Below are 15,074 nucleotides of genomic sequence, written 5' to 3'. Positions count from 1 at the left end.
AACCTTTAAAACTGAGAGGCACTGGTTTAGTGTTGTCCCCCAAATTTGATTGCTTGTCTTTTTGTTATTGTTTAGTTTGAAACATTTTCTAAATTCCAATGTGATTTTTTTTCTTGACTTGTGGGTTATTTAGGAATGTGTTGTTTAATTTACAAAGATTTAAAGCTTTTCTAGACTTCTTATTGCGACTGATTTCTAATTTAATTAACCTTTATTATTAGAGAATATGTTCCATGATATTTCAGTCTTTTGGCATTTATTGATACATGTTTTATTCATCATCAAATATTTTATTGTGTTGAGTGTTATATATGCATTTGCATATATAGTCATGCAAGTTATATAATTATGTAATTATAACAAATCATAGAAGTTATAAATACTTACTTTTTTATTTGTTCAAGGCTTGAAGCTGCAAAAGATGATTACCGTGTTCACTGTGAAGAACTTGAAAAGCAGCTAATCGAATTTCAGCATAGGAATGATGAACTAACTAGTCTTGCGGAAGAAACAAGAGCCCTGAAAGATGAAATAGATGTTCTTAGGTATGACATGTCTTAAAAAGTATAATTATGCCATTTCTGAGCCATTTAGTCAATTCAAGTATTTCATATTTTAATCAGGGATTCATAGGATTATTCCTGTATGTCAAGTATTGATCAGTTTTTAATCCAGGCTGATAGTTTTAACCTCTTTTATGTTTGTTGTTTGGGCTTGCAGTTCATGGATAATACTCAATTCTTCTGAAGACATTTTCACATTAGAACCCATAAATCCAAAATGAGACCTTTAATTAAAATTTTGTAAACGGAGTACTTATAGATATGTTTAACTTGACTTGCTTGTACCTATCATATTTTGTGAAATTTTTGTGTAAGGAAATGTATTCTCAATCCATATTTTGACATTTAATAAACTATAGATCAAATATAGGCAAGAATCCTAACTTTCTTTTAGAGAGGATTGTCATTTGGCAATATAAAGTTTATATTTACTTTTTTCTTATGAAATGTTACTCAGTGAACAGTCTGTCCACGTGATCTTTATTTTTTTTGTTAATTTTTCTTAATTATTTTTTGTAGTTCCTAATACTCATTTGAAACAAAATTTGTATAACCATTAATTTGGACCTGCTTGTGATAGTGAAGTGATTTGGCTTATTTGTTTGTTTATTTATATATTTAAGTCAGGTAAGCACAGCTCCAAAGGGAAGTGCTTTGCCTGACAAGTTTATAAATTTAGTCAGCTTCCTAAATACAGTAAGTCAAATACTTAGAAGGAAACTATGCTGAATGTTATACACAAAGGAAGGTTGGCCGGTAAGCTGCAGAGCAGCTGAATTGTTTAATTTTATGTACAAAATTATTATTTTTATTCATTATGCTAATATATGAAATAGTTTGATAATTTAGTGTGTCAGGTGTGAAGCATTTTTATTTTGATGGCTTTATACCAAAGAGGTTGAACTTTAAATGGATTTAGGCTGGAGTCTGTTTCCAAAGTTCTCACAATGTTTACAGTTTCCTCTTCTCACTCACTCTCATTTACTTTTCTTTTTTCTTTTTTGTGATAGTTTGGAAGATTCATTTTACAGCCAGAGTAAAATTATGAGTATATACTAGTTTATATACAGTAATGCTTAGTCTTTATTGTTATAGGGCTACCTCTGATAAAGCAAATAAACTGGAGTCAACAGTTGAGATATATCGTCAGAAGCTACAAGATCTGAATGACCTTCGCAAACAGGTGAAAACTTTACAGGAAACCAACATGATGTATATGCATAATACAGTCAGTTTAGAAGAAGAATTAAAAAAAGCAAATGCAGCACGTACACAATTAGAAACATACAAAAGGCAGGTAAGAAACATCTTAATTTTTAATTGATAGAATTGTAAGAGTTTGTTATTCCTTTTGATTTCTTAAGAATGGTAAAGAAATTGAGAAGCATTCCATGTAATAAACTATGAACTTACTCTGATGAATTTCTTTCTTTAATTTTAATTCAAGGATTGATAATTGAGTTTGAGTTATCTGGGTCTTTTACTTTTTTACTACCTTCTGAAATTATTTTTTCTTTTGAGATTTTATTGTTTATTAGCATTTCTGGTAAGCAGGATTAATGCATTAGAGAATGGAGCTATAACCTGAAATATTCTGTTTTGCTGTTTACTAAATAACATTAGGAGGCTGACTTTTAATTTTTTTGGCTAAACTATTTGATTATTTTTAATTTTATGTTAATTCTTGTCTATGTGTTATTTTCCACAAGTATTTAGAATTAGACTGCAATTTTAGTATAGATATTTTATTCCTAATCAGTTTTTCATTTACTTAATTCTGAAAGACTGTTGAGATTTATGCACTTACATACTTTTAAGGACTTGTTTTCCTTTTGTTTCTGACATTAGGTTCAAGATCTTCACGTTAAACTTTCCTCTGAATCCAAAAGGGCAGACACACTAGCGTTTGAAATGAAACGGCTTGAAGAAAAACACGAAGCTTTACTTAAGGAGAAAGAGGTAAACAAAGATATAATTGATAAGGAATATTTCATTGTTCTTTTAGTTCTGTAATGCCCTTGCTGTTTCTATAATGGTGGTGATGTCTACCAGTTCTGTCTTCCTCCAAATTGAATTTTTTGACATAGAAGTGTCTTGTAAAAATGACTTACATCTTCATTCAGTTTTTAAAGTTTTCTTCACAATGGTAGATGAAATGATAGAGCCAAGGTCATAAGTCTCAATGAATATTTTCTGATTCTAGTCTCTCAGTTGCTTGGGATCAAGGACCATAGATAATAATTTTGTGTTGGCTTTATTAAGATTTAATTGACATATCATAAATGTCACCTAAGGTATACAAGTCAGTGGTTTTTAGTATATTCACAGAGTTGTATTACCATCATCATAATCATACTTTAGAACACTGCCATCACTCTAAAAAGAAACCTCATGTCGGTCACCATTTACCCTGCACTCTAATCCTCTCATCCCTACTCTTAGCAACTGTTAATCTACTTGCTGTCTACAGATTTTCCTAGTCCTTCTGGAATATGTAATCATACACTTGGTGATTTTTGTGACTGACTCTTGCAAGGTTCATCTGTGTTGTAGCATGTATCAGTGCTTTATCCTTTTTATTGCCGAATAATGCCCCATTGTATGGATATACGGCATTTTGTTTATCCATTCACGCGTTTATGAACATTTGGGTTGTTTTTGATTTTTGGCTGTTATGAATAATGCTGCTATGAATGTTTATGTGCAAATTTTTATTTAGATATATTTTCATTTTTCTTGAGTGTATAGGCAGAAATGGTATTGATGGGTCATACGGTAACCATGCTTAACTTCACATCTTTATCAACACTTATTATCTTTTTGATTTTAGCTATCCTAGTGGATATAAAATGGCATGTCGTTGTGTTTTTGATTTGCATTTCTCTACTGACTAATGTTGTTGAGCATCTTTTTTGTACTTACTAGCCATTTGTATATTTTCTTGGAAAAATGCCTCTTCAAATCCTTTCCCCATGTTTTACTTAGGTTATATGCTTTTTAATTATTGAGTTGGAATAGTTTTTTATATATTCTAGATACAAGTTCCTTGTCAGGTATATGATTCGCAATTTTTTTTCTATTCTATGTGTTGTCATCCCACTTTCTTGATGATATAGTTTGCAGCACCAAGTATTACATTTTGATGAGATATGAGTTACTTGTTTTTCCTTTTGTTGCTTGTCCTTTTTGGGTGATGTATGTAAAAAAAAAAAAACATTGTGTAACCTAAGGTACAAGAATTTATCCTGTGTTTTTCATTTAAACAGTTTTATGGTTTTAGCCCTTATATTTAGTCTGTGATCCATTTTGTATATGGTGTGAGGTAGGCATCTGGCTTTATTCTTTTGTGTGTTGATATCCAGTTGTCCCAGTACCACCAGTTGATAAAACTATTCTTACTACATCGAATTGCTTTGGTATTCTTGTTAAAAATCACTTGGCCATCATACTTTAATAGTGTATACCTGTCATTATACATTAATGAAAATTCATAGGGTGTATAACAAAAAGAGTAACCCACAGTATAAATGATGGACTTTAGTTAATAACAGTGTATCAACATTGGCTCATCAATTCTAACATATTACCACACAAATGCAAGATAGTAATAATAGGGGAGACCAGAGTGAGAAGAGGGTAAGAGGAATATAAAGGAACTCTGTATTTAATTTTTCCAAAAACCTAAAACTGCTTAGAAAATAACTTCTATTAATTAAAAAGGTTTAAAAGATCATGTGATCATAAATGTAAGGGTTTATTTGTGGTCTTTTAATGGTTTATTATTGGTCTTTATGTCTAATCTTATGCTACTACCACACTCATATATTGATTATTGATTACTGTAGTTTTGTAGTTATGTTTTGAAATTGGAAAGGGTGAGTTTTCACACTTTATTCTTCTTCAGGCTGTTTTTGTTATTCTGACTCCCAAGCATTTTCATGTGAATCTTAAAATCAGCTTGTCAACTCTGGCAAAAAAAACAAAAAAGGGCAGCTGAGATTTTTATAAGAACTTCTTGATCTGTAGATTAATTTAGAAATGTTGCCACTTAACAGTATTAATTTTCTGATCCATGAATGTGGGATATCATTTCATTTATTTAGATCTTAAGTGTCCTTCAACAATGTTTTATAGTTTTCAATGTGCAAGACTGGCACCTTTTAAACATGTATTCCTAGGTGTTTCATTGTTTTTGTTGTTATTTTAAATAAAATATTTTATCAAGATCATTTTTGGATTTGTTTACTGCTAATATATAGAAATTTAATGGAGTTTTGTGCATTGATCATGAATCTTCCAGACTTGTTGAATTTGTTTACTGGTTATAGTTTTTAGGTAAGTTTCTCAGGATTTTCTATATATAAGATTAGGACATCTGCAAATAGAATTGGTTTTACTTCTTCATTTGCAATCCTGATACTTTTTATTTTTCTTGCTAAATTGTACTGGCTAGAATTGTCAGTACGATGTTAAATAAAAGTGGAAAGAACAGATATCATTCTTTAGGTTCTGATCTTAGGGGAAGAGCATTGGATTTTTCACCATTATGTATGATATTAGCTGTGAGTTATTTCTTTTCATTTTTGTTTTTGGATGCCCTCTGTAAGGTTGAAGAAGTTTCCTTCTATTTGTAGTTTGTTGCATTCTGTTATAAAAGAGTATTGTATTGTGTCAGATGCTTTTTCTGGATCAATGAGATGATATATAGTATTTGTACTTTATTATATAAATATGATGTATTACATTGATTTTTTTTAAACCGATCTTGCATTACTGAGATAAATTCAACTTGTTCATAATATATACTTTAAAAAGTATGTTGCCAGATTCAGTTTGCAAATATTTCATTGAAGATTTTTCCATAGGTATTATAAGGGATATTGGTTTGTAATGTACTTGTGAGGCCATCACCTGGTTTTGGTATCACTGGCCATATAGAGTGAGTTGAGACATTTTCCCACGTTTTTATGTTTTGGGAAAGTTCATGAAAATTGGTATTAATTCTTCTTTAAATCTTTTGTGGAGTTCAGTTTTCTGGACCTGAGCTTTATTTGTAGGAAGTTAACAAATTACTGATTCAATCTTTTTAGTTGCTGTAGGTCTATTCAGCTATTCTGTGACTTCTTGAGCTAGTGTTACTAATTTGTGTCTGTCTAGAGATTTGTCAATTTAATTTATCTAATTTATTGGCATACAGTTGTCTATTGTTGTTTCTTCTTCATTTCTGTGAGAAACCAGGGAATTTTGCTAAGTAGTGATATCCTCTCCTTTATTTGTGATTTCTGTAATTTGAATTTCTCTGTTTTTTTTTTCTTGATTTGTTTCGCTAAAGATTTTTCAATTTTGTTCATCTTTTCAAAGAACTAACTTGTGGTTTTACAATTTGTTTTCTATTCTCTATTTTATTTATTTTTACTCTAATCTTTAATAATTTATTGGCAAAGGAACAGAAATTCGTTTGTATGTAAGTATTTTTTTTCTAGTTAAGATAGAAAGTTAAGTTACTGATTTGGAATTTTTCTTGATTTTTTTTTTAATATAGATACAGCTGTAAATTTGCCTCAGGATTTATTTTGCTACATTACGTGTTTTGGCATATTACATTTTTGTTTAATTCTTTTGAATTTATTTTCCCTTATGATTTCTTCTTTGACACATTGGTTACTTATGAGTGTCTTGCTCAATTTTCACATATATTTGTGAATATCCTAAATCTCCTAGTGTCATTGGTTTATTTAATTCCATTGTGGTCAGAGAACATACTTTGTGTGCTTTCAGTCCTTTTAAATTTATTGAGCCCTGTTTTATGGCCTACCATATGGTCTCTTCTGCAGAGTGTTCCATGTGGATTTTTTAAAAAATGTGTATTCTACTGTTGGGTAAAGTATTTATACGTCAGTTAGGTCTAGTTGGTTTATAGTATTGTTCAAGTATTCTACCTTGAATCTTTTTGTATAGTTCTATCTATTATTGAAATTAGGATACAGATATTTCCAGTTGTTGTTACATCATCTCTTTTTCCCTTTAATTTCGTCAATTTTTACCTTGTGTATTTTAGGTCTGTTAGATTCATTTATGTTTGTAATTGTTATATCTTCCTGATAGATTGATTTTTCTAATGTCTCTCTTTTTTCTGGTTACCGTATTTGTCTTAAAGTTTGTTTTGTTTAATATTAATATAGTCCTGTATCTTTCTTTTGGTTACTGTTTGCATCATTTTTTTCACCCTTTGATTTTCAAACTATTATTTGTGTCTTTGATACTAAGGTCTATTTCTTTCACTTAGCATTTACTTAGATCGTTTTTAATCAATTCTGCCAGTATTTGCTTTTCGATTGGAGTTTGTAATCCATTTACATTTAATGTAATTACCAACAAAAATAGCATTTAGATCTGCCATTTTATTTGTTTTCTATATGTCTTTTTTTCTCCTCCATTTTTCTACTACTGCTTTCTTTTGTGTTATTTTCAATATACCAGTTTAGTTCCTTAGTTTCTTTTACAAGTTTTTAAAAGCTATTTTCTGATGGTTGTTATGGGGGATTACAATTAGCATCTTACCTTGAAACAATCCATTTAGAGTAAATGATAAATCTAATTTCAATAATATATTGAAAACTACTCCAAAATAAAAACTTTTCCTCCCCTCTGCTTTATGCTGTTGCTATCATACAAATTACATCTTTATACATTTAAACTCATTAATACTGTTTTTTAATTAATGCTTTGTACTATTGTCTTTTAAATCAAATTGTAGACAAAGAGTTAAAAATACATTAATTTTATGTGTGTGTATATATATTTGTGTATATATTTGTGTGTGTGTGTGTGTGTATATATATATATTTTTTAGACGAAGTCTCCCTCTGTTGCCCAGGCTGGAGAGCAGTGGCACAATCTTGGCTCACTACAACCTCTGCCTCCTGGGTTCAAGTGATTCTTCTGCCTCAGCCTCCTCAGTAGCTGGGATTACAGGCGCACGCCACCACGCCCGACTAATTTTTGTATTTTTAATAGAGACGGGGTTTCACCATGTTGGTCAGGCTGGTCTTAAACTCCTGACCTTGTGATCTGCCTGCCTTGGCCTCCCAAAGTGCTGGGATTACAGGCATAAACCACTGTGCCCAGCCATTAAAATATATTTGTGTATATAGTTACCTCTGTTGGTGTTTCTTTGGCTAAATTCAAATTACTCACTAATGTCCTTTTATTTCAACCTGAAGGATTCCTTTTAGTATTTTTCTATAGAGAAAGTCTGCTAATGACATATTCTCTGTTTTGTTTTGTTTACTCTTGGAAAAATTTCAGTTCATCTTTCATATTCAAATGATGTATTGCTAGACATAAAATTCTTGTTTGACAGTCTTTTTCTTTTAGCATTTTATGTCATCCTACTGTATTATGGCCTCCATTATTTGATGAGAAATCTGCTGTTAATCTTATTAAGGCTCCTTTTATGTGATGAATCCTTTTTCTCTTGCTGCTTTCAAGATTTTCGCTTTGCCCTTGGCTTTCAGCAGTTTGACTTTGATTTATCCAGGTGTGTGGATCCCTTTTAGTTTATTGTACTTTGAATTTTTGAGCTTCTTAGAACTGTAGATTGATGATCCAAGGTTGGAAAAAATTTGATTTCCAGATTTGAAATATTATATTATTTAAATGTCAGGTTTTCAACAAAAATGCAAGATATACAAAGAAACAAGGTAGCCTATACATGGTAAAACAACAAGAAGAAGAAGCAGTCAACAGAAACAGCCAGTGAAGTGTCCTAATGGGTGGATATACTAGACTAATATAGAGAGAGCTATTCTAAGTATGTTCAAAGAACTAGAGTAAACCTTTTTTTTTTTTTTTTAAGCAAAAACAAACAAAAAAGAACACTTTATTTTAGGTTCAGGGATACATATGAAGGTTTGTTATATAGGTAAACTCATGTCATGGGGATTTGTTGTAAAGATTGTTTCCTCAACCAGGTATTAAGCCTAGTACCCAATAGTTATCTTTTCTGCTCCTCTCTCTCCACCAACCCTCCGCTTTCAAGTAAACCCCAGTGTCTGTTGTTCCCTTCTTTGTGTTCATGAGTTCTCATCATTTAGCTTCCACTTGTGAGAACATGTGGTATTTGGTTTTCTGTTCCTGTGTTAGTTTGCTAAGGATAATAGCCTCCACCTCCATCTATGTTCCTGCAAAAGACATGATCTTGTTCTTTTTTATAGCTGCATAGTATTCCGTGGTGTATATGTACCACATTTTCTTTATCCAATCTGTTATTAATGGACATTTAGACTGATTCCATGATTTTTGCTATTATGAATAGTGCTGCAGCAAACATTTGCATGCATGTGCCATTTTTAAAGAATAAGGAAATTTTATAAATTTTCATAAAATTTGGCAAGTTTTTAGCAATTTTTCTCTTCTTCTGGGTTTCCTGTTATGTGTATATTGGCACACTTGATGGTGTCTTATAGCTCTCTGCTACTCTTCTGCTGAAGTCTGCACTGAGCCCATCTACTGTTTTTTTTTGTTGTTGTTGTTGTTTGAGACATGGACTTGCTCTGTCATCCAGGCTGGAGTGCAGTGGTGCAATCATGGCTCATTGAAGCCTTAACCGTTTGGGCATCAAGCAATCCTCTTGCCTCAGTCTCCCTAGTAGTTGGGACTACAAGCACACTCCACCATACCCAGCTAATTTGTGTGTGTGTATGTGTGTGTGTGTGTGTGTGTGTGTGTGTGTGTATATATATATATATATATATTTTTTTTTTTTTTTTTGTAGAGACAGGGTTTGCCATGTTGCCCAGGCTGGCCAAATTCCTGGGGATCTGCCCACCTCAGTCTCCCATAGTGAATTGTTTGTTTGTTTGTTTTGCTTTGCTTTTTTAAATTTAAATTTTAATTTTTTTAGACATGGGGACTCACTATGTTGGCCAGGTTGGTCTTGAACTCCTGGCCTCAAACAATCCTTTCACCTTGGCCTCTTAAAGTACTGGGATTCCAGGCATGAGCCACCACAACCAGCCCCAGTAGTGAATTTTTTATGTGATTTATTGTTCTCAGCACCCTCACTGGCTGTTTGTTAACTTTTTTTTTTTTTTTTTTTTTTACCCTGTGTATAGGATATTCTGTTTCTTTGTGTATTTTGTATTTTTGTTGAAAATCTGACATTTAAAATAATATAAAATTTCAAATCTGGAAATCAGATTTTTTCCAGTCTTAGGGTTTATTGTTGTTGCTGTTTGTTTTTTTAAATGACTTTTTTGGGACTAATTCTGTAAAACCTGCATTCTTTGTATTGTGTAGCCACTGATGTCTCTGCTCATTTACCACTGTGGTTAGTTCATGATTGGTCAGAGATCCTTGAGCCTTTGGTAAAGGCTGTGACATTATGTGTGTTGGAAAACACCTTCATTGCTTAGCAGTTTGAAACTCTGCCTTTGCCTTCCTGTTTGCTCAGTGCCTCATGTTTATACAATGCTGAGACAATGGGGGCCCTCTCATGTCTTTTCTGGGCATGTGCACAGCCCTGTACTTGGCTGACCTTCGAGATCTCTGGGAACATGTCAGAGCTTTTTAAAGATTCCTGTGGGCATCTTGTTTCTCAGATTTTTCTTGCAAATTTTTGGTCAGGCTCTTGTGTACTGCAGCCATTATCATAACCTTCAGTACCTGTGGTGGCAAACAGTTGCTGATGATTCTGTTTGCCTAATGTCTTGGAAATACTTCGTGCAGAGCAAGCAGTGACTCAGGTCAAATCATGAAGAGTCCCTATAAATGGGGTTTAGGGCGCTGCAAGACAGGTTAAACAGTGACAATTCTCTGTGAATGGGGCTTTTTAAGGGAGCCCCATATCCATCCAGTCTCTACCCATTCTGGTGGCTGCTAGAGCTGCTGGTTTTCACAGCTACAGCGATGGAAAGGCTGTCTGTTTTCAAGGTTACTGCAGAGCTGGGGAGACGGGAATAGTAGTTAGAAAAGTTAAAAGAGCAAAAAGCTTGCTGTTCTAACCAAGGTTTAGCAGGTTTGCTTTAATAAATGCTCACCTGTTATAGGCCTTTGATTTATTCCCAGAATTCTGAAATAGTTGATAATGACAAATGTGCTGGTGTGTGCATTACATTAATGGAGGAACAGATTTACAGAGGTCTTTGTGCCTGCTCCTGCTAGATTTCCAACCTATAGGGTTCAGAGATCCTTAAGGCACCTATGGACCCCTTGAATCAGTTACTAATATACTGCTAAATTGATTTGAAACATGTAATGGACTAATTAGGGCTTTGTTTATTGACTTGGAACATAACAGCATTTAATACATGACTTTATATTCAGTGGTATTTTTCACGTTCTGGGAAAATGATTTAAACGTGAGCCTTCTGTCCATAACCTAGAAGTTTGTCATTGGTGTAGGCTCTAAAATAAAATAGTCAATGATATGAAGTACCAGCTTGCTGTCCTTGGGAAATGGTGTTTTTCTACCAATGTGTACCTCCAGGATACTACTTATCACTTCTTCCAGTTGAGTTTCACAACAGTGGTAAAAAGAAGTAACTGGTCTCCAGCATCTCTTACACGCCAACCTATATTCTAGATCCTTGACTAATACCACTTTTGTTATTCAGAATACCTTTGCAAGGTTTATGTATCGGTATTCCTATTTTGAAGTTATATATACTAAAGCCAAAGAGTTATATAAGTTGCCTAAGACAGTATAGCTAGGAAGTGGTGAAATTGGTATTCAAACCATGATCTTTATGCCTCCAAAGTCCATGCTTTTTTATTACTCCAGTCGCATATCTGTCCTCTGTTACATAATTGCATTCATTTTGTTCAAAGATAAGCTATATGATGGGGAAGTCAAAACCATGTATAAAGACACATTATTTATGTAACCTAAGAAATGAGCCTCTTAAAACTGAAACATTGTCACTTAAAATTAAGCAACAACTATTAAACTAGTTAAGATAAATTATTGTAAGCATAAAGTACATTGTTTATAGGCAGAATTAAATACTTTGCTGATATCAACAATTCTTTTCAGAGACTAATTGAGCAGCGTGATACTTTGAAAGAAACGAATGAAGAGCTTCGATGTTCACAAGTACAACAGGACCACCTAAACCAAACAGGTTACTTTTGTTAGATTTAGAAAAGTTTCAGCCAGGGCAACACAGTGAGACCCCATTCAACAAAAAATAAAAACTTAACCTGTCATGGTGGTGCATACCTATAGTCCTAGCTACTTGGGAGGCCAAGGTGGGAGGATCATTTGAGCCTAGGAGTTTGAAGTTGCAGTGAGCTATGATTGTACCACTGCACTCCAGCCTTGGTGTGAAAGAGAGAAACAGAGAAACAGAGAAAGAGAGGAAAGAAGGAAGGAAGGAAGGAAGGAGGGAGGGAGGGAGGGAAGGAGGGAGGGAGGAAAAGAAAGAAAGGAAAGGGGAGGGGAGGGGAGGGAAGGGAAGGTTTCTTGACAGAGAGAGACCCTATCGAAAGAAAGAAAAAGGCAGGCAGGCAGGGAGTGAGGGAGGGAGGCAAGGAGGGAGAGAGGATTTTTAAAAAAATAGTTGAAATACTGAAATGCGAATTTATTTTTTGTTATTTTCTAGGTGCATCTGCTGCAAAAAGTTATGAGAATCTTGCTGCTGAGATTATGCCAGTGGAATATAGGTAAATTTGTTTTGTAATTTGATAGAATTATATTTAATATTATAATTTTGTTCTTTTTTGTAAATGTCTTGGCCTTTAAAAACTTATGACTCATAGAGCTGAAAATTACTGTTTGATCTACTTAAACTTTCTAAATCAGATCCTTATTGCTACCACAGCAATTTAAAATTTTATCAGAAGTAAAATTTCACAAACCCTTGAATAACATATTCTAGTTTTTATAACATGACATGACCCCCAAGTGCTATGTTATAATTGCTTTAACTAGAGAGGTTTAAGTATATAAAGTTAGAAAATTATTAGAAAACAAAAATAAATAGGATTTACAAGCCTTTGATGGGGGAAGTGGTAAATGTATAAAGTAAGAAAAGTTACTTATCTTGCTTAGTGGGGAGTCAATCATTAAATTAAAATTAGTAATTATAAAAAGTAGCCATATGAGCTTTTTTTGTAGAGTTATGCTGTTGGCATTCAGAAGAACAAAAATTGGGATTAATTGAAATTAGTTGCTTTTGAGGAATGGGATTTGGCAGGGGAACAACTAAGGGAGAGTATTACTTCCGTATTTAATGCAAACAATAAAAGTTGCAGTTTTAAAAAGTACATGTAAATCTTTAATACAATTTTTTTCAGAAAAAAAAGATCTAGAAACTGTCTTATTGCCATTATAAAGTATATCTTAAAAGTTTAGTCAAACTATAGTTTCTTAAATCTATTGCTTTTCTTTTATGTGTTTTCTAAGCATATACTATTTGTTTCCTTTACAAATATTTTCTAAATTACCAAAGTAAAATAATTTCTATTATCTCTTCAGGAATGGTATAATATACAACTTAATGATTTATAGCATAATCCTATGTGGTACCTATAAAATTTTACTGCCTTTTTTAAAGGCACAGTCTTGTAGTATACATAATTTTTTCTTAAACACTTTCAGAAGTTTTTGCTGCAGTTTGAGAGTTTCATGCCCTACCAGCTGTGCTAGCTGGTCCGGCTTGCATCTTAAAATGGTAGCTATTGAGTGAAAAGGAATTTCCTTTTTTTTAACTAAAGAACATAATGACTCATATTTTTAAAAATTAAAAAAAGATTTTGTTTTGTAACATCAGGGAGGTGTTTATTCGACTGCAACATGAAAATAAGATGCTTCGCTTACAGCAAGAAGGCTCTGAGAATGAACGTATTGAGGAACTTCAGGAGCAGCTAGAACAGAAACACCGTAAAATGAATGAACTGGAAACTGAGCAGAGGTATGTGCTCCTTAGTAATTGAAAATATGGGTGATTTAATTACTGAGCCACAAAATCTTGATTCACAGAAATGGAAAATATTATTGTAGTTAAAGTAATTAGAATTACCTAGAAATAGTTCAATTTTGTTTTGTTAGTAGTCTTTCATTACTATAAGCTTCACTCTGTGAAATAAGTCGATTCATTTCAGTTATGTTTATAAAATATATGGATAAGCTGTTAATTTCAGCAGTCTTGGTTAACCAGGCTGCTTACTCTTTTTATTTTTTTTGAACAGTCTCGCTCTGTCGCCCAGGCTGGAGTGCAGTGGCACGATCTCTGTTCATTGCAGCTTCCACCTCCCCAGTTCAAGTGATTTTCATGCCTCAGCCTCCCAAGTAGCTGCAATTAGAGACATGCACAACTATGCCTGGTTAATTTCTGTATTTGTTTCCTTTTCTTTTCTTTTCTTTTTTTTTTTTTTGAGATGCAGTCTTGCTCTGTCACCCAGGCTGGAGTGCAGTGGCACGATCTCTGTTCATTGCAGCTTCCACCTCCCCAGTTCAAGTGATTTTCATGCCTCAGCCTCCCAAGTAGCTGCAATTAGAGACATGCACAACTATGCCTGGTTAATTTCTGTATTTGTTTCCTTTTCTTTTCTTTTCTTTTTTTTTTTTTTGAGATGCAGTCTTGCTCTGTCACCCAGGCTGGAGTGCAGTAGTGCGATCTCAGCTCACTGCAACCTCCACCTCATGGGTTCAAGTGATTCTCCTGCCTCAGCCTCCCAAGTAGATGGGACTACAGGTGCACACCACTATGCCTGTCTAATTTTTTTTGTATTTTTAGTGGAGATGGGGTTTCACCATGTTGACCAGACTGGTCTCGATCTTCTAACCTCATGATCCACCTGCCCCGGCCTCCCAAAGTGCTGGGATTATAGGCATGAGCCGCTATGCCCGGCCAATTTCTGTATTATTAGTAGATACGGGGCTTCACCATGTTGGCTGGGCTGGTCCCGAACTCCTGACCTCATGTAATCCACCTGCCTCAGCCTTCCAAAGTTGCTGGGATTATAAGCATGAGCCACTGCGTCCAGCCCACCAGGCTACTTATTCTTGAATTTCATTTAGATATGTTCACAATTCATGAAATTTGACAAATGAATAAATGACAGTTTGGCTTTCTACTGAAGTCTAGTGCATAGATGAGATCTAGATTGTGGAATCAAATTTAAATCCCACTTCTAATTTAACTTATTAACTGTTTCTGGACAAACTGCTTAAACTTACACTCAGTGTCTTCAGGTGTAAATACAAGTTATTAGGAAGACTACAGATAATGAGCTTAAAGCAAATGATGTGCTTATGTGGTATCAATGAAGTGCTCAAAACTTATAATAATAATATGCTTTTCTAAGTACTTTTTTGCTATTAACTCAGTAAATCGTCATAGTAACTCTATGAAATAGTAACCATGATTAGCTCTTTTTCTATGGATAAGGAATATAGATACGGAGAAGTTAAATAACTTACCTAAAGTCATACAGCTAGTAGTTCTAGATCCTCCATAATGAACTCTCTGTCAATCTGATTACTGAGTCTTTACTCTTAACTACTAT

The 15,074-nt window shown here is 33.5% G+C and overlaps 2 protein-coding genes across 3 annotated transcripts in view; one reads left to right on the top strand and one right to left on the bottom strand.

The window, feature by feature from the left end:
- Positions 1-15,074, bottom strand: part of CYP2J2 (cytochrome P450 family 2 subfamily J member 2) — a 120,291-nt gene that overhangs the window by 20,394 nt on the left and 84,823 nt on the right. The window contains exon 10 of the transcript XR_012419537.1: positions 388-519. The gene's annotated coding sequence lies outside the window, so the exon portion shown is untranslated. The remainder of the gene's footprint in view (positions 1-387; positions 520-15,074) is intronic.
- The window catches only part of HOOK1 (hook microtubule tethering protein 1), a 69,439-nt gene that overhangs the window by 33,605 nt on the left and 20,760 nt on the right, over positions 1-15,074 (top strand). For both annotated transcript variants that reach the window (XR_012419523.1, XM_005543223.5), the window contains exons 10-15: positions 405-545; positions 1,659-1,860; positions 2,412-2,522; positions 11,599-11,686; positions 12,167-12,227; positions 13,337-13,477. Coding sequence is in view for 1 of the 2 variants with exons in the window: in XM_005543223.5 (XP_005543280.1) it covers positions 405-545; positions 1,659-1,860; positions 2,412-2,522; positions 11,599-11,686; positions 12,167-12,227; positions 13,337-13,477 (744 nt within the window). In the remaining variant the exon portion in view is untranslated. The remainder of the gene's footprint in view (positions 1-404; positions 546-1,658; positions 1,861-2,411; positions 2,523-11,598; positions 11,687-12,166; positions 12,228-13,336; positions 13,478-15,074) is intronic.

Source organism: Macaca fascicularis, chromosome 1, assembly GCF_037993035.2.
Source record: "Macaca fascicularis isolate 582-1 chromosome 1, T2T-MFA8v1.1".
Taxonomy (NCBI): domain Eukaryota; kingdom Metazoa; phylum Chordata; class Mammalia; order Primates; family Cercopithecidae; genus Macaca; species Macaca fascicularis.
This window is presented reverse-complemented; position numbering and strand designations above follow the sequence as displayed.